General features: G+C 43.7%; 1 protein-coding gene across 2 annotated transcripts in view; it reads left to right on the plus strand.

Annotated features, from left to right (window-relative positions):
* The window catches only part of CD80 (CD80 molecule), a 99,864-nt gene extending 80,184 nt beyond the window's left edge, over positions 1 to 19,680 (plus strand). Inside the window, exons 5-6 of one of the 2 annotated variants that reach the window (XM_069202789.1) lie at positions 2,878 to 2,922; positions 14,218 to 19,680. In XM_069202789.1, the coding sequence (XP_069058890.1) occupies positions 2,878 to 2,922; positions 14,218 to 14,246 (74 nt within the window). In that variant the 3' untranslated portion in view covers positions 14,247 to 19,680. The remainder of the gene's footprint in view (positions 1 to 2,877; positions 2,923 to 14,217) is intronic. The other variant, XM_069202790.1, reaches the window with a different exon arrangement.
* Positions 19,681 to 20,567: the final 887 nt, after the last annotated feature.

Raw genomic sequence — 20,567 nt, forward strand, 5'->3', positions numbered from 1 at the left:
GAGACAATCACAGGTCAAGTCATCAGGTGCACAGAGATCAGGAAACACTCTCAGGCAGTGCCTCTGACTGTACACAAAGTCTTGTACCTTAATGCTACGGTGCCAGGCTCTGTGCTGTAATTTTGTGAACACCAAATCCTACAGGCAGGAAACTCAGCTTGGTTCTGAATGTGTTCTCAATATAGCTATTGTGTTAGAATGTCTAAATAATTGAATGTGTCTTGGATGGCATGGACTGGAAATAGTGCTAAGTAAATATTTTATGCTAGTAAGTCAGATGTTCCACAGTGAGACGGATGAGAAATAGAGAACTTGGGGCCAGAAGATCGTACCTTGTAATTGCTAATTCCTAATAGCGATTCTGTGATAATCGCAACAAGGAAAGCGCAATTCCAAATGTTCGAAACTCGTTTGAGTTTCTTTTGTGATTCGCAGTGGGTCGCAAATAGACCTACCCCATGAATATTTATGAGGTCGGTCTCACTTTGTGACCCACAGGGAATCGCAAAAAATCACAGGGATGGTGGCCTGATGGGGTCAGCAGACCACCATGTCTGTGAATGCTTTTAAATAAAATAATATGTTTTTTTTAACACAGCATGTTTTCCTTAAAGGATGAAGGGATGCGTTTAAAAAGTAGAAAATGAAAAGTTTTCCTTTCATTTTTTAAGAGTAGGCAGTGGTATTTGAGACCACTGCCTGCTCTTAAACAAATGCTTTTACAGATACTCACAAAGGTGAAGGGATCCCTAGGAGACACTTTCCTGTTTGTGAATGGGTTAACACCAATTTGAAGTCGCAAAACATTAAATCAGACCACTGCGATTCGGTTTTAGGAAGGGACGTTTAAACACGCCCCTTCCTAATACCAAATCGCAATGCCAAATTGCGATTCGGTAACAAGTTATCGAATCACAATTTGGCATTTGGAACATGCCAGACATGTCCTAGCTTGTCCTCGCAGAACCCTACATAATTTCTTTTCATAGCCTTTTCCAACCAATTATTCCTAGAGCTAAAACCATTAGGTCTTCTCAACCAATTAGATTTTTTCCTCAAATGTTGAAACTCCTGCAAAAGCAAACATTTTTCAAATGTCTCAGTCAAGAGGCTTCCATCAAAGCAGTCGGACTAGGAATCAGTTTCTGATCTCAGTTTGGTGTAAATCTGCCCTTTTGTTTTGTGTACATTGATACTTCGAATTGAATTGGAAATTCACCTAATTGGATCTCCCTACAGGTAAACCTCCCTGAATCAATGTATACTTTCTTTTAGAAGAGTAAACTGATCATTCCCTCATCCGCAGAGGCATGTTGCTGTATTGCTTGGAGATGGAACCCTGCCCATTTCCCAACCCACCATGTTCGTGGGCAAAAGGTATCTTCTTATGAGAAGACACTATAAGGGAGGTGGATTCCAAACGTTTGAAGTCTTACATCTTCTGTGAGGCCTTAGATTTTTCTGCCCAGACGTAAAGGTCCATGATCAGGAATAATTTATTCCAACGCATGTGTGGCTTTTCAGGATATTTTCTATCTCAAGCTGGCATACTTTACCTAGCAGTCTCAGACAGAGAGTGTACAGGTGTGAATGTTGTCAAAGGACCATTAGGTCAGCAAAACGGTGTTTGTAATGGGGAGAGGGTGAGGGCAACGCTAGCTCTGCCCTTGACATTTCCTGCACTCAAAATGAGACAGGGGAATAGAAAGGAGGGTGAATGGGACATCTTCCTTTTTTATGGATCTCTCATTACTCCCCTAATTTAAATGAGGCCATAAGACATCATGGGAATGAGCAGGGCCGGATCTTAGGGGGTGTGACCGGTGCCACCGCACCAGGCGTTGACTTCGGTTGGGGGCCATTGGTCATTGGGTGGGAACCAGCGAACACTGTCGCACCGGGTGTCTCCAGCGCTAAAGACGGCCATGGGAATGTGTACTGTAATGTAGGCGGGGCGGGTCACTTCCTACTTGTGATGTCATAAGCAAGTGCCAGTGCGACTCTCACTAAAATTGCGAATTGTGCCTCACAAATTATTGACAAAGAAAAATTGCTATTTGGAAATCGCTATTTAAATTAGTGAATTTTAAGAAATTGCAAAGTCAATGTAATGCTTGTACAAGCATAAAGATTTGCGATTTGGGAACTGTGGTGCCTAAAATTCGCAAATTCATAATCACAAAAGAGCATTTTTTTGTACACCTGGTCCTTTTTTCAGCATGTGGAGGGTTAACCTGGACTGACAAATCTACACATTAGTTGTTATAATTGGTGAAATTGGAAACACATGATGATAATGTCAATACCTTGCTATGATTTTAGCAACATATCTCTTCATTAGAATTTTTGTTTTGTTTGTAAAAAAAAAAAAACTACCTGCTAAACATTTGGCTGATAGAGATAAAAGCTCCCCCATCCAAAACCAATGGTGCCCAGAATTTGTACAGCATAGGCGTATGCATCTACCCCTAAAAAGGTGGGTGGAAAGAAATCTGATGAGCACAGAACACTGGTGCAGCATTGCTGATTAGAAATAGTGGGTGTCTCAGTTAAGGAAAGTGAAATGCCGCATTGATATGCTGAAACGGGTACTAATGTTAGATGGGTGAGCTCAGAGGAGGTGCAATTCCAGTGGAATATTCTCTACTCAAGTAGTACGTTTTGTAAAAAAAAATAAAAAAATCTAGTATACAATCTTATACATGCAGAAGAATTAAAACATGTAATATATCTATCACCAGTGGAGAGGAAATTCCCATCACAACTTGGTGACAACATGAAAACTCAATGCCTAATCCCTGAACATGTCTCCTGAAGGTTTCAGTCACACCTACATGCCAGCCTCTGAATATCATTTCTACTTATCCCTTCTTCTAGGAAACAACAGCCCTTCCTATGCAGCTCCTATTGGGCAGAGGGGAGGTGAGTCTGAGAGGAGTGTGTGGTATCCTGCTCTCTTCTATCACACATTCTTTCCCTTGTTTACATATAATTGTGAAGATTGTTATGTTTTGAATGTTCAGGTCTGGTATTGGTCAGTTACTCCACTGTCACAGCTCTGATTGGATGTCCCTGTTGGACATAACGTTGCTGCTGCTGACAACACGTTTTGTTGTGCAGCCATTTTAGTTATAGCTCCATACACGTTATTTTAGCAAACTAGGCCTGCCGCTGTGCACTTTAACCTAGGCATATTTTATTCAGCTTTGTTTATTATTTTAATATTAGCCACATGTGCGGTCTTGTTTTATTTCTCTCTATCTAGCTGTTCTTTGCCTAGGTCAGCACTGCGTTCTTAAACAAGACATTTCTTTCACTTTATTTTCTCAAGGCTGCAGTGAGATAGATTGCCGGTAAAAGTGGTAACGCTTTGTCTCTAGTGTTCATAGAAACATACACACCCTTACGTAGGGACATTTTCTCAGAACATCAGCTGTTTTATTATAAACACACTTCTCTGTCCCATACACGTTAGAGGGAGATTCCAGCCAGATGACCACAACTGTATGCTGATTGCTTCGCTGCAACTGCTTATGTAGACTACAGGCCTTGTGCTCAGGTCTGAGGAGTGATGTCTTCCCAGGGGAACCTGAAAGGCAGAACTAGAGCTTAATATGCTGTGCCCTAACATAGCCTAGGTAGGAATTATCTTAATGATTCTAGTGATAATATGGTAGCGTTATTTTTATGCTTTACTCTCCTTGTCACAATTTTAATCGTCATGCTTCATCGTCCTAGTTATTGCAGTACATGCTTTATTATCTAAGATGCAGTTGCTTCATTAAAACCTTTTTGAAACATATACTGCCTCTGATTGTCCATGTATACGTGAGACTAATGTAACTGAGAGAAACGGATGCGATCTGAGTGACCACGATTTCCCTGAGGAGTCAATTGTGTCATGCGCTCGGCTGCCCAATCATCCCTGCTCTTGGGTGGAGATGAAGCACTGCTAGATAGCCGGAGCAAAACCCGGATTATGCCGACAGGTGTCACCGGTAGTGGGTTCCGACTCAGTCCCCCCACAGCGCAAGTGATTCTGCCTCCCAAATCCAGTAGTCTCATTAGAATAATGAGAGCCTAAGCAACAGTTGGTTTAGGAGTATCGTTTTCATCCACTCCACAGAGTGCTGACCAGCTGACCTCTCCGGAAAGACAACAGGCTTAAACAATACAAGCATAGGACCAGGACACATGCAAGGGGGTTGGCACCCTAGCTGAGGTTTTATTTTTACAACCCCACCTATAGGAATGATACCTTATTTGATGCCTATTGAGGTGGTACTATACCCCAACACATGCCTGACGCACCCTAATAATTGCCTTGTACTAAAACTGGCCAAGGCCAGGGCTTCTGGGTCCACCAGGCCTTCCCACCTAAAATGCAGTTTGGGGTTTGGCCATTATATGCCCCCAGGAAAGTGCAACCTCCAAGGGGGTTGCTCTGGCAGGAAACCTTATATATTGTCCACAGACAGTACTTATAGTCAATGGAAGCAGTAGAGGGGGAGCACGTTAAGGTATGGGATGTCAATGTTGTTTTCTCTAAGAGCAGAGGGACATCTTCCAACTCACACCCACTATTTTGCTCAGACAGCAAGCAGTAGAGTTTGCTGACCCTAAGCCTTGTTGCTGTTTATGCTCCCTGTGAACTAATTCGGGACCCCTTTGATTTAAGCAGTACGGTTGCTTTTATTAACAAGGATGTGTTTTGACTTTTAGCAGCAGGGCATTCAGGGCTGTGATCAGAACTCCTGTTTCCTAATGCACTGGCTTCTTTAATAGTCAAGTGGTCAATAGTTATTGTTCTATTATTATATCCACTGACCAGTGTCAGCTGTCAAAGGTGGCCTGATGTCAGTTCTGGCGATATCACTGAGAAAAACAAAAAAGTGATGACTGGAGTATTTGAAATATAAAATATGCCTGGTGTTTCCGAAAAACCTGCATAGGAGGTATATGGCACAGCAGTTCAAGGTAGACAGTCCTCCTGGGTGGAGAAGGAGGGCATGGCAAGACTGATTTCATGTTCTGTCCTCATTGGAGTGGTATAGTGAGCACGAACCATGGGTAGGAAGTAGCCCAGAGTAGTAAGCAGTGATAGAAAGCAATAGAAACATCACTTCTCAAGACCTGTGGTATCAGCTGGTTCAAATGCCATGCCACTGTTGCTACTCTTAATGTTCGTAAGATGATGCCATTGTTACTTGCTTCCTTGGCACTGCATGTTCTGTTTTACTTCCGGTGTTTCAATTCTGGTTCTTAATCATCATTAAAGACAATTTCCGTAGGATGGGTGTAAGCTACAGTGATGGTGAATCTACCTCCTAGGAATCGGAAGGAATAATTTTGTTGTGATAATGCTTAGGGCCTGATTTAGATCTAGGGTGTAAAGGACTCACCATCGGTTTTCCGACTGAAAACCCGTCCGCTGCCTTGGCGATCTGTCCCACAGATTTAGATGTTGGCAGTCCCATTAGCATAGTCCCGCAGACTCCGCCAAGGATTCCCATCCACATTCACGGCGCCACAGAAAATAGTGGCTGGACTCCAGCCACTCCTACCGCCGTGCAGATTTGGAGGTGCCTTACCACCAGGCCAACTGTGGCAGTCCGACCTCCTATTCTGAATTTGGGGGAAAAATGAGGTACCAGCTTAACTTGTTTCCTGATTCCACTTTTGTTTTTGACTGGACATTGCTGGACAGCACTGTCCCCCCACCATCACCGGACTTGACTATAGGGAACCCGCATTGCCTGTGTCCGTTGTGCGGCCACTGCACATGAGTTCAGGACCGCTGCAGTTATATACATGTGACAGTAATTTATTTTAATTAATTTGACATGCATATGTCGTGGACACTATGGTGTTAGACATGGATGGGGACACATTGGTACAAGACACACATCGCACACATACACAACTGTCATTATGGTGTCAGTATTCATTGCCAAATGAATGCTTGCACCACAATGAAGTTAGAATCACACTTGTCAACTATATTCATGTGTGCACTTTGCAAGGGGACCTCTACCTGTCATGTTGTGCTTCCTGTTGTGTATGTGAGTCAGTACGTGTATGTGAGTGTATGTGAGATTTGATTGGCTGGTTGAGGTGGATGGAGCTGGGTTGGGTAATGTGGTTGTGTCATTATGTGTGCCACTTGCATATGGGTCTGATGTTGTTGTGTATGGTGTGTGTTGTGTGGGTGAGTGCAACATTCAGGTGAGTGTTGCTGTGTGGCAGTTGTTGTTGTGATGTTTGTAGCTGTGCCTTTGTGTGCATGTATTTGTGTAAAAGAGTGTGTAGTTCTGTTGGATGTTGTGCTTGTTTCATGTGTGGGTGTAGTAGCAATGTTGTGTGTATGCTGTGTCATGGATATATTTAAATGTGTATTTTTGGCATGTGCGTGTTGTGTGGTGGTGGAATGGCAATGGATCATAATGTGTATGTGGTGTGTGTTGTGCAGATGGACACATATGGCAAAGGTACAGTGTGTGTGCTTGAATTACCTGTATTCCATATCCACTGCCATTGTCCGATGCCATTGGGTCCAGCGACAAACTCCCTCCATCCGCAATCCTCCGGTAGTACACCGCAACAAGGACTGTAACATCTAAATAGAGTCAGTGGCAACCCGCCAGCCTGACAGCTAGGAACAGCACTCTGCCATGACGGTCTGCGGCTCAGCCGCAATACATCTCAGTACAGCAGGCGGAACAACCTGGACTTGACGGTGTTCTCGGGACCGCCGCAGGAGGGGATTGACGGTAATACTGCCAGGATCAAAATCAGGCCCTTAGTCCCGAAAGGCACGACATTGAGTGTTAAGCAAGACTTTTTCGACACCTTGGGGCATATTTATGAGGAAGGGTCGAAATGCAGCGCAGCAAGTCACCTTGCCGCACTCCACCACTTGGAAAGGGCAGGAATGTGCTGTGTTTAAGGCATGCATCACATTCCTGAATTATCCCTCTGCGCTGGCATCCTTTTGGCAGCCCAGTGTCAATGCAGGTAGGTGCCTAAGTCGCATGCAGGTTTGTTTTTGTGCAAGAAGGGATACCTTCCTGCAGAAAAAACATTCCTGGAAGGCTTATTCCTCTATGTGTGTGGCAAAATGCAGCACACATGGAAAGAGGAAGAAACAAGGAGAAATATTTCTCCTCGTTATGCCTCCCCTTGGAAGGCATAAGATTTTGGTGCACTCCTAGGTTCACAAGGTCTTGTATATCTGGGAATGCATCAAAAACCATGGGAGTTGCATGGTAACACCTCCGGAATGCCTATGGAATGCCTTCTCAGGGCAGAGTAACTCAATGCAGCGATTTGCACTGTGTTGCGTTACTCCATATTTTTAGAGCCACTCAAAGCCATGCAGAGTAGTTTGGCGTGGTTTCACAAATATGACTTAAAGTTTGTTTCACCCATGTATCACGTTGCGTGGTGCAAACATGACGCAAAGCGCTCATAAGTATGCTCCTTTATTGTTAAAGTGATAGGTCACATAAGAAAATAATAGAAACCTTTCCACATTAGTGAATTACAAAGGGATTACAAAAATAAGAGGGCAGGGGAAGAACATAGACGGGAAGGAGGGAATCATAAGAGCCTGTTCATCACACAGATGCATAGCTCAGGAGGAGAGGGAGGCTACAACCATAAATGTTGATACTGCAGGGTCTGGTATCATGTTCCCAAGAGCCAGACATTCTGTGATAGCTGCTTCTTCTTAGCAAGTCAGGTATATGTTGCAACATTCTTCAACCCTCCCAACTTAAGTCTTTCTATATGTCTGAAATGGCTTCCAAGTCCTTTCGAATTTTAACATTTTCTCTGCCACTCACAGAGTCAGTTTCTTCATCCTCAAATCATTATCCACTGAAGGGCTAGTGTGGGTGAATCCTTCTGCTTTGAGCAACGGGCTAGCTTTATGGAAGTTTTTCCTGGACTTTCACCAGTCTCATTTGTACTGGGTCCCTAACGAGATCAGAGCTGCCCATGTCTTCCCAGACTGAAGTTTACCTTCTTGCTCAAGGGTGCTTCTTGAGCGACCTCCTCGATTGGATGGGGGTCAAGAGACAGAGGCCATGGAAACCTAGTTGTCATGGTTTTACAAAGATAGCAGAGAAGGACACAGCAAGAGCGTCAGCAAAGATGAAGGAAAATTCCAAGAAAGATAGCAGTCATCTTTTTAACGAGGCAAGGTGACACGGGGAAAGAATCATCACTAGCCAATGTCAAGTTTCTGGAAGAGACCCAGTTGGTCCCCGTCGGGATCTCCACCAATCGCCTTCATCCTACTTGGGTACGGAAGGGGTGGTGCTCCTTTAGCCCTATTGAGGCATCCAGTGGGGGCCTCCAGACAGAAAGCAGCAGAGAAGAAGCTCGGAGACAATGTGTTGCCTAAAACTGTGGGTCCTGATGTTAAATAGTGGGTTGGTGTACAACCCTTGGTCATATTTGCCTTATGTAGTGTGCCAAAGGCCTCATAGGGTTCACCCAAATTGAATAGATTTTAGGATCGCAGCCTCATTCCATTGTAGATGTTCTTAGATGAATGGACCGAAATCGACCAACAAACTGTGCTTTTGGTAGGTTAGGTCTTGGCCCCAAATGAAAGATTACAAGCCACAGAGAACTCAAGCTGACAATCACAGAGCATGCCTCCTCGCCTTGCAGATGGGTGATAAAGCATTATTCGTTTTACCCACTCCAGATAAAAAAAATAATAGCCATGTGGTGTGGGCCATATGAAGTAATTGGAAAGGTAGGTTTTAAACTGGTCTAGGTCCACACACCTGAATACCTAGCAATGAATATCCGCCTCCAAAAATGCTACTTATCAAAGCATTTCAGTGCTGTTCATTTTACGCCTCACTGAGAAAAGCCACAAACTTAAAAAAATAATTGGTTTAAACCTAAAACGTTGAAAATAGTTAAAGATGTACATGGAAACAGCACCTCCTGCCAATACAAGATAGCGCTAACAGTAACCCAAGCCCTATCCCCAGCTAACCAATGAGATTACAAGATGGCTGCCTGTCATTTGGACACCATGTTTCACCCCTAAGCATTCATAAATTAACCCACTGTGTTCTGGAAGTTGTAGCTGTGGTTCACCTCAGTTGGACCATATCTTTAGATCACAGTTCCAAATTCGAAGGTGTAATTTGCACCCCAATACAACCTTTGTAAGGTTACCATGTGCTTCTCTTCTTAACAAACCAACCAGGTTCAGAATAGATGGTATTTCTAAACCATTCTCAATTTTTCCTGCACGGATTTTCCAGAGTGAGAAAGCTATGGGCGGAAACACCTGACCAGCAGTTAACAACTTCTTGAGTTTGGGTGATAGCTCCATGTTTTTTATCTGACAACCTTAAAGATTCTACAAACAGGGGTTGGTAGAAGGAAAGACTGAACTGGAAAATATTGTTCCTTGGTGACATGGAGTCCTCTGATGGTATTACCTCAGTCCAGTCCTTGCTCTTATTTAATACTTTCACCAGTCCTATCACAAACTGTAAGCCTAGCCTTAACTGCATCCCTTGCTCGACGCATAACTTTAGTCCCAACAGAACCCCAGACCCTAATTTACACATAACTGTAGACGTAATCTCTGTACACCAAGCATTATTTTTGTGAGTTGTGCTGGCACCAAGATTAATTTTCAATAAAATATGTGCCGGGAGCCTGATTGTCAGATGGCATAAGTGTTGAGAAATGAGGGAATACTGAGTCTATCTCTTGCTTAGTTGGTTAAGGATGTCCCTGCAGTTGTGCTGATGCTTTGGCCCTGCAGGTATGGCTTGCCCTGAGAGCACAAGTCTAACTAGCAGTTTGTGCTGTGGTTAGAAAAGGAGGAACCAGCCAGAACCCTAACTACACCCAGGGTTAGTTGGTTCAGCACATTTGTAGTGCTGCCATTCCAGTCTCCACAACTTAAACTTGCAGTAAAAATGAGCAATAACAATGGGGGAAGTCAGGCAAAACTCCAGAGTTGGAGAGGGTCCAATTTTGCTATTCTCCTGTGTAAATGCCTTGATTATAAGATGGGGGACTTAGCCAGAGGACAGGGACCCAAACGTCCTCTAAAGAAGAGAATGCAAAGTCAAAAAGAGGTAAAGTCCCACTCAAAAGTTCTCGAAATTATCAAATTAAATGGGGGAAGTCAGGCTGTACTGCTTCCTAGCAACACACACCCCTCCCCCCCAAAATATTCCCAACACAAAGTTATTTTAATTTATGGAACAGTGCATAAAAGAGGTCCTATACTTTAAATATAAGATTGGGACCTCTCAGGATCCTATACTCATACATCATTTTCCCGTTGCTTTCTTTAGGCAAACTTGGCTCTGCTTATCCCTACTCTCTAATGTCCCTCCATGCTTGAGCATAGCTTCTCCTTGTTGTCTCTGACAATGACTTGTGAAAAGGTTCAGCACCCTCTGTCTCCCAACATCTGTATTTCCTGCGGCAGCTAGGTCTTCTTCAAGTCTGCTCCTAGTGGAACCCACAGAATCTCTGCCACTGTGAACGTGACAAGTAAACAAGCAGGATTATTGTCCACATTTGGCATATCTGGCCTAAAAAAGATGCTTGCACTACAAACAGTCCAACACAAAAATTCACAATAACTTAAAAAATCTCAAATCGTGTGCCTTCTGCCTATTCACTGGCCCCAGTACTGCCATGAAGTCCACATTAAGTCACCCTCAAGTCAGGTAGACCTGCACCCCACAAAACCAAGGCCACCGAAAAATGATAAAGCTCAGGAAGCCAATACTCCTCCCTTCCCTCATTCATTGCTTAGGCCACTGATCCGTATACCATCTCCTGTCCTAGCAAAGGCCACATCTGCATCCAACAATATCCGAACTTGCTACAGTAGCTCATCATCAAAGTCCACATTGTCTCTCTTTGGAGCTCTACAGGAAAAAGCGTTGCATCTTCAAATCAACAAACAGATCTGCTCAAAATCTCTCTTTGTGGTGTGGCAATAGTGCTACAACATGGCAAACTCCAATTGCCTGCAAAAAGTCTTCTCTGTGTCTGCACTTTCCTCCATTTGCTCCATTGTTCTCGCTCCTACTGCTTTGTCTAGAAGTCTCAAAATGTCTTCATTCTTTTTCTTAGGTAACCATGCTGCATGCAGACTGCACCCATCTCAGTTCCCAGGAAAGTCATCACCGAACTAGGTCATTCTGCCTTCTCTGATGCCAAAGTCTTGCCCCCCAAATGTTAAACTATGTCTTACTGCACTCACCTGAATCAAGGGGACCCAAAATAAGAAATGATTCAAATAATGATTACAAAACTCCCAACCTGACTTGTCAGAAAACACCTACTGACCAATGAACTGAACTTTTTAAAAAGGCAACATGAAATGGCACAGCATCCCCAACGGGGGGAGATCTTCGGGATGTACCGGCCATAGCTGGAACACTGACTTTATGCTGCACTTGGCCAATTCAGCTCCCATCCCACATTAATTCTTAGCCATATATTAGCCGGAATTGCCCCTGCTGTTTTAATCGGCACCTCCTCCAAAGAAGAAAATGTAAAATCCTGCAAAGGCCAAGTGTAAAATAGGCCAGCATCCCTCCTTTCTTTAACATCTTCTATACAACATGTGGCACAGTTTTGCCTTACCTGTCCAAAAGCCTCTTTTCCCTGGGACCAGGTAGCATAACCTAAAACTGACCTGAAACTCCAGTCAAGAACCTCTGCCACTGCTCTATCTGGGTAGAAATGCAGCCAATCCCTCACCCTCTTTACATCCTTTGGTACAACTGACTTTTCCTCAGATGCTGCGGCTATCCATTCATTTCCTTGCTAGCCCTGCCCATGTTGCTACTGTTCTCTGTCGCCATTTGTCCGAAAGAGTGGGCTACAGGGGTTATCCCACCACATTTTGAGCATTCATGCTTAAATCTAAACAAATCTCTATTGCAAAACATCCTTCTCACAACCCCAAAAGCGATCCTACATTTGCACCCTGCCCGCTGCCAAATCCACTCACACCTCCTTGGTTCGGGCAGCCCAGAAAGGTTCGGTACTGGGAAGGTAAATCTGTAGTTCCCAATGCTGGCTTAGTTGCAGCCATCCACTTCAACCATATCTTGCTATAACCTTCTTCCCCTCCCCCTCGCCCTCTTGTCCGTGTTTAAAATCTACCCCAAACTCCACATCATGACTTAGCTGTCCTGTTTTCAGTGTTTATTTTTTGTGGACTACAGTGGTGTTTTTTCAGTGTTCTCAATACCCTTTAAAATAAGTGTTTATCAGTGTTTAGCCCCCACAATAGACAAAAACTGTGTTTTTCCTTTGTTTACAAAACATGTTCCTTTGCACTGATTGCTATCAAGCCCATATTTAATTTAAAGGAGAAGCAGTGCATAGTATACAGTGTCTTCCCATTGGCGATGTGTCCGTTGGGCCTATGGTGGACTAGTATAGAATATCAATCAATCAATCATTCATTCATTTGTAGAGTGCGCCTCTCACCTGTGAGGGCCTCAAGGCGCTGAGGGCAAGGGATGCTACTGCCAGGTCTTGAGGCGTTTCCTGAAGGTCAGCAGGTCCTGGGTCTGTCGTGGGTGGACTGAGCCCACACTCATATCTCATTATTCCATCTCATCATCTCTCACCCTCACTGTGTCAGGACAGAGCTCTGTCTGGTTTGCAGGACCATTAATTGATTGAAAAAGCAGGAGTGCTATATTCAAATGTTTCAATGAACAAATTCATGGGCACTCTTTGGGACCATTCACCTACTCCTTATTGAATAGTATGACACTGTAGGGGTGATCTGTCCTGCCAAAAGGAAAGTACCTTGTGAAACCTTTAACATTTTGAATTGCACCAGATTAATTTGAAGCCCAGCAATGTAAGACACCTGAAACATGATGCTTTAGCCATGTCTGTCACTGCTTTTTTACACTCTTTGCCTGACTGCATTCAGGTGGTGCTGCTGGTGTGCGGACGTTCATAGCTGCCAAGTGTCCCATGGGAAATATCTTACTTTAAGTCAGTCCCGACCTTTTAACAAACATCACATTGTATTCTAGGAATCAGAATGATATGCCCCAACTAATGGACTGGGCCCCTACAATGGTGATGTGAAGCCACAGAATCTTGAACGTCCTCTGCAACTAGACCTGGTAGACATGGGCACCCTAAGAGTACATGGCGTGTCAGGACAGGGCTGACACACCAGTGATTTATACTATTGATCTGTACCACCAAAGTTAACCTGTAGGCTTGAGAAAAGGCTGCTAATGTAAGACACACCTTTAAAAGCCTAACAAAGGTCTAAAAAAGAGCCGCACCCCCACCACCAGTACTCTTACTCAGACACTATTAATGACCTAAAGAATATCCCACTAACTTCAGGGTGGGAGGGTGCTCAGCAGGAACTGAGCCCACCCAGCATGTGACGGTTCCGACAAGATGGCAGACCTTGTGCCTGAAGCCTGCCTAACCCTACCTTAAGCTTTGCCTTTCAGGCACCACTACCCTATCTTGGCCATGATCTAGGTAGTCATTGCTACTCACCCAAAAAAACCTGTGAGGCGAGATATCATTCTGTCTTCCTCTACCCTTCTCTCTAACTCCCCCGCCACACACTTATTTGCCTCCTCTTCCCTCCTGAAGTGACCCAGTGTTACCGCCAAAGTTAATAATGATGGCCACTCAGAGTGCGCCACAATGGGTACCACAGATTCCTACACTCTTGTTGCTGTAGGGAGGGCACTGTAGAGCCCAGAAATGTGGTGCATCAACTAGTTTGTGTGAACTTTGCACTCACGTGAACTCACACAAAATGCAGATGTGATCTCAAATTTAATACAAAGCCTAACTACGACACAGTTGTAACTAAAACTTCATCCTGAATGTTTTGCATCTTTCTATCAAGTGTTGGTGTTTCAGTCAGCTCTGTTTGTCGGTCAGTGTGTGTATGTCTCTCTCAGTTTTATTAATTTGTGCTTGTTTAACATTTATTGGTGTGTGGATTTGTCTTTCTGCCTCCCTGCCTATCATAATGTGGAATGTGGGTCTGACAGAGCATGAACATGTCTGTCTGAATATCAGTGCATGTTGTGTTTGATTTGGATTTGATATTGCTCTAAAGAGTTAAAACCATGAGTTAATGTCTCTTCTATTAGTCTAGACTCACTGACTCCTGGATTGATGTGTTGGTGTTTGTATTTGCAGATAACAACAATGAAGACGCCACACTATGACATCAACTGTGGCACCTGCCAATCAACCCCTCCTGTACAGAAAATGCAAAGACCTTCCTGTGGATGTGAGTGAGAGGAAGCGGAGAGCACAATGATGCTTCTGCAGTCAGACAGGGGGAGCTCCGTGAACATCCACACATGGTTCCACAGATGGCTTTGCCAGTTCTCAGCATCTTAGTGAGAACTCTTCCCACATTACTCCAGACTGGGACTGCAAGGTCGGAAAACACCTACCCTTTCTTAGACCTGCTTGAGACTGACAGATGACACTCATTATGCTGCTAGAGAACAGGTCATTGAGGATGCCAGCCAGGCTAGATCAGCATTAGACTACTTCAGAACAGGACAGCTAGGAGGTCAAGTCATATCCTCCGCACATTGCTTGAGAACAGGGCAGCCAGAACGTCATATATCCACATCTCAGTTCCCTAAAAAAGACAGCTGGGGGCTATGTCCTAACACCAAAACTCTGCTCCAGCATGAGACGATGGTAGTCCGTGGCATATTCCCATCAAACTGCTCTAGAGCAGAGCAACTGGCATGTGACATAATATCTGTATTCAGTGCTGTAGAAGAGGAAAGCTGGGAAGCCACGTCTATGCCACATCACAATGCTACAGCACAGGGCTGCAGTCCTGTGCCTATTCTGCATGGGTAGAGTATATGTTTGTGTGTGCATTTGTTACACTATCATGGGTATATGGAAGTGTTAAGTTGGGCATTATGGGTGCACAGGATTGTGGTTCATCTGCCAGCTGCCTTTCTCCAAGGTGGATGTGGCTACCTGCATTTCTGTGTTGTGGGAGGAGTTTTCCACTCGCCTTTATTCACAGTAGGATTCCCCTGGTTAAACCTACTCTTCCCCTTCTTCCGGTGACGTTGACAACAATAGCTGTCTTTTGGGGGATGTCTGATCATGCCCGTACCTTTAGTGGTTCAAGCTGGCCAGACCCGAGAGTCTGCTGTGAAAGCAAGGGGTTTCAGAGCAGAAACCATAGGACAAATGAAGATGCACTTTTCCAGGTTTGTCTGAAGTACTAGAATGGTGATAAAGACTACAATTGTTTTGGCTCCAGTTCCTCCCCTGTGCCCCTAGAGTGGCATAAAAAACTGGATGCGGCTAATAAGTTGTAGATTGTTCGGGCACTAAGCAGCCGTGTACTCCGTTGTTGGGCAGAATTTTCACCAGAGGCCGACCCTCTGAGGGGGTTGTGCTCCCTCAGGCTGAGAACAAGTCGCAACTCCTGGAGCTGCTTGTGTCATCTGTGGAAGTAGCTGAACTACTCTTTAAGGAGGGGAGCAAGGGAAGGAGCTCAGGAGCTGGACAGCCCTACAAGGAGAGCAGTGACAAGAGTAAATAGGCTTCCCGCAAGGATAGGAAGGTAGGAATGAGTGAGATTACACAATGATCAAAGGAGTGTGGGCATAACTTGGGCTCGCCAGCGAGGAGAGGAGCAAGAGCAGGAGTTAGAGTGTTCTTAGGAGGAGCTGCCTGGCTGCAGAAACATCATCACAAGGCCCTGCTAAATGAGGAGCAGCAAAGAGGTTCACTCAAGGCACCAAAACTGCCCTAGTGCTTGAACGCAGCTGGATCCCAGCTGACCTGGAAGAAGCTAGGTCGCCGGCAGGAACTACCTTAGTCAAAGATTTGTGGGAACGCCTTCCTGGATCATCACTGGTGTGTCAGCCCTGTCCTGACACGCCTTGTACTCTTAGGGTGCCCATGTCAGCCAGGTCCTGCTGCAGAGGACGTTTAAGATTCTGTGGCTTCACATCACCATTGTAGGGACCGGTCCATGAGTTGGCTCAAATCATTCTGATTCCAGAACTGCTTGAGCCTTCAACACCGCGGGGCTTGGTCCATTGGCAGGCGCAAACCATCCTGATTTCAGAACTGTTTGAACCACATCTCTTGCCCATTTGGTTCTGAAGATATCTTATTTTAAGTTGTGGTGGTTCCTAATCCCAAAGTCAAGTTCCCGGTGGGTATGGTGAAGCCCTGGGGACCCCAGCATGTCTGAAATCTATTGGGTGCCCCAAAACCTAAAATTTTCAGAAGCAAAATGTAGTTTCTGTGACATAGGACACCAAAGATGGGTACACTAGGGTGTCTTCATAATGGAGGCTCATCCACTCATATCTGACTTCCTTTGTGGGACTTTAACTAGTTTAATGGGTTTGATCAGTATGTTTACCCAGAGTCACAAATACCTTGGGCACTGGCACTCTGGAAGAACCCTGAACTGGACCATTAAGTACTTGGGGTGGGACTCATAGTCATTGACCATGAGGGACAGAGACTATAATATGAAAGCTGCATTGTTGCTTGGCACATCTGTCCCGTTGAGCAGAATCTCCAACAGTTTGTAAGCACAACAGTAAAAGACCTGATGAGTCCAGAAGATCCTGAGTTGACCTGAGTGAAGCCCCAGAATACAAAACAAAGAGAGCCTGGTGCACAAATGCTCCAAAAATGTTTTTAATTGTACCTCTGATCCCTGAAGGTTTCATATTTTAACTTCTCATTTAGAAACCTGAATATTATTGTATTATTTTTATTTGGATATCTAGCACTGGCTGCTCATTGACTTTGTTGAGTGTTAATTATGCATCGTGTTCTCCCTGAGTATCAACCCCTACCACTTCCTGGAGTAAACCTTAAATCTTGAACCTTAACTGTTCGACTTCTCTCCAGCTAGAGACAAGTTTGTAAAGGAACTGACATAGGGCCTGATTTGATGGACTGATTAGAATATAATGCACATATAACACGGTAGACATGATATCTGTCATGTTTGTGATTGAGTACAAACATGCTCCAAACTCTAAATCACACCCATAGTTATCCAACTGGAGTGCAATAGTATCAGTGGCATAACAAAGGCCCAGACAGCCACTGCGGTGCGGGGGGCCCATGAGCTGCAGGGGGCCCCCTCAGCACCATACCCTGCCCTGAGAGCTCTGGAGTGAGTCCAGAGGGGGCCCCCCAAGTACTTTGCAGGTGGGACCCCTCAAGTTTTGTTACGCCACTGTCAGTGGGTCTGGGACATCACTGGTCAGACAGGATACTGCCCAGTTACTACCGACTACCAAAGGACCCCCAAGTAAGGAACTACCTCTGTCTCTATCTGTTTTTCTCAACCTTCTAACTGTAATTTGTCAGCATATAAGTGATACTGGCAAAGTATCCAAATCAGGGACTACACTCCATGTACACGTCTAAAGATACACAAAGCATTGACCCTCACAGAGGGCATGCTAGTCTGCAGAAATCCTCTAACTCCTGCATTATCAGGCTACATCATACTCATAAGGAGTGAGCAATTATAAAATGCAAAAACCTACCACACCCCCAACTTCTTAATCAGCCTGCAGTCTGTTAAAGGTTGCTGCAGCCGCCTCTGCTTCTCCTCCACAGCAAATATGGAGAATCTTTGAGTCATGTTCCACTTATAATGTGGTGAGTTTGCCTTTTAAGTTTGTTCTAACTTCCCTTTTCATTTGGCTGATATTCACTTTTAGTTTGCTTGTTATCCCCTTTTGGGTGGAAATTCACTTTCAATTTGACCAGTTCTACTTTTAAGTTGTCAGGATTCCACTTTTATTTTGGTCCTGAATTATAAGTTTCAACTTCCCATGCAGTCCGCACCTATAATTTGCAGTCCTTACTGCATTTTCAGGAAGAAGCTATCCCATCAAATACCATTTCAAAGATGTTGTATGGCAGATTCAGTTTAGTTCACTTGCTTGGACTGTACAACCCCACCCCTGAGTTTACCGCTGCTAATCGCTTCTCCCTATCAAAAGGAACTCCCCACTATACTGGTCATATTGTTGACTTTATTTGAATTACCAATGTGATATGTTTGACAACTCAGAAGAAGATGGTGTGATACAAAGTTTCAGTGCTCGGAAACACTAGGTACACCACAGAAATATTCTAATATTCCACATCATACTCAGATTTTAGCCTACAAAGATTATTCAAAACATTCTTGGAGAGTCTTGGTAAGGTCTCCATCCTTCTCAACAAGGGAAAACCACAGCTCCCTTACATTGGCCTCCACATGCCTCTCCAAATTTGCCATAAGGAGCATGAGGGGAATGGATACTCCCGGGAGGAATGCAGTCATGTCCTGCAGTGGCTCTCAGATGTCTTCCCAGTGGAACAAACATTTTCTTACTTTTTGATTCAGCTACTAGTCCTTGGAAGAAATGTAGGCTCCACAGGCCATCTTCAGCTTCCCTTTCACTCTCTGTTCTATGTGTGTGATCCTTATCCTGCAAGTATGATCATGTGCGATCGGATCATAAGAGATGTTGCTTATGTCAAAATTGAAGATCTTAAAATATGCCATTGCTTGAAACGCATAGCGTGGAGCAAAAGACAAATAACTTACACTGAATGACTATAAAAAAAACAAATGCTACTCAACAGAAAGAGTATAAAATCCAACAAATACCACATGATTGAATGAGACACACACTGAAACAATTATTAACTATTGTGGAATAAATATGATCATAGGTCCTTAGAATAAACACCAAAATTAATATGATACGTTAAAAATAATAAAGCGCATGTTAAAATGGGTGGCATGCAGCTAAATTAATATGATCTGTAATGAAATCAATACAATCCATGATGAAATTAATATAATCAACATTTACATTACTATGGCAAACACTGAAAATATCATGAGCCTTGTTGAAATGAATGAATGTTTTTGAGATGAGCAGATGAAAAGTATGTGTTTAAGTAACTACGACATCCTACAAATTTACCATGACCTACTCTGAAATGAATATGGCAGACCTTGAAATGTATACAACACATCCTGGAATTAAAATGAAATGCGCTGCAATTTAGGACAGTTGTTCAAATATTTATATGCATTGAGATGAACATGCCAAACTCTCAGATAAAAGACCCACATGAAAATGACTATGACATGCATTGAGAAAAGAATATGACAGAAAGTGAAATGAATATTACTGATTACCATGGGTAATCGTTGCACTTTTTAATTGAATTTTAACTATGTTCTATTGATAGCAAAGTACTTATCTGAGTGAGCTAGCCTACAGGGGAAGCTCCAGATATGTGATGGGTCCAAAGTCAACAGCAGCAGAGAAACTGTATAATCAGTGGATGTATCATGAACAGTCCTGCATGGAGGCACGTACCAGACTTGCATGCTTAGTGTTAGAAACTGGGTTGCTTAATTGACTGGGGTGTAAACCTTATTCACGCCCTCTGGTAGCTCGTCACAAAGCAGTCAGACTTATATTACAGGCAGTATGTGAAGTATTTCAAACAGTAACACAGTTGGAACACCACACCAAAAGATACCACACCAAGTTAGAAAAATAGATCTCACTTTAATAAATGAAACAAGACCAAAACAATAAAAAATCAATAAGTAGAACTCGAGATATTGAATTCCAAAGTTTTTTTTTTAGTTCAAAGAATTTTTGTAATTTTCAAATAGACAAAACAGTACAGAAAAACACTGATAATGGACTCATGAAAGTAAGTACATTGAGCTTTGTGTTGGTGAACCACTACTATAAAATTCACGTAATTCTAAGAAAAAGTAAAAATTAATAATAATAGAAGAGAAAAGTCTACGTAAGGGAGAATTGTGATTAAAGGTTTGTGGAAGGAGAGTAGAGCGATCAAATGTGCCTTTATTCACTTGAGCTCTTGTTAGATAGTACACCTAGGTCACTTTAGAGAAGAAGGCCATCTAATTGCTTACTTCCTAAAGAAGCAATGAGTAGCGTCTCAAGCTGGTTTACTAGTAGGAAAGCTGTTATCTAAGGAAACCCATGTAGGGTTTGTTTGTGACTTGCATGGCGAGTTCTGTCATGCAGTATTATTGGCTCCTCTGATTTGTGTTATCCAGTATAACCCAGGTGTGAAAGCAGTTTTATGAGTAGATTTCCAATATAGCCTTAGAACCCGCCGTAGCGGGCTTTACCGGCTATTAAAGGCCCGCTCCCCGCATTAAATGCCCGAGACGAAGGCGAGGGCATTTAACAAGGGAGAGGGACTTTAATAGCCGGTAGAGCCCGCTACGGCGGGTTCTAAGGCTATTAGAACATTCTGCCACACAGGGCAGAATGTTCTATTTAAAAAAAAAAATGTTCACGGAGCCTGAGGGGATTTAAATCCCCTCGGGCTCCGTGAGGCTTTGTTCACAGCTGCTGCTGTGAACAAAGCAAACATTGGAATGTTGGCGCTGCGGGCTTTTACCGGCCTGTAAAAGCCCGCAGCACTCCATTGTTTTCAATGGAGCCTCCAGCATTCCAATGTTC

This window comes from Pleurodeles waltl, chromosome 8 (assembly GCF_031143425.1).
Source record: "Pleurodeles waltl isolate 20211129_DDA chromosome 8, aPleWal1.hap1.20221129, whole genome shotgun sequence".
Lineage (NCBI taxonomy): Eukaryota > Metazoa > Chordata > Amphibia > Caudata > Salamandridae > Pleurodeles > Pleurodeles waltl.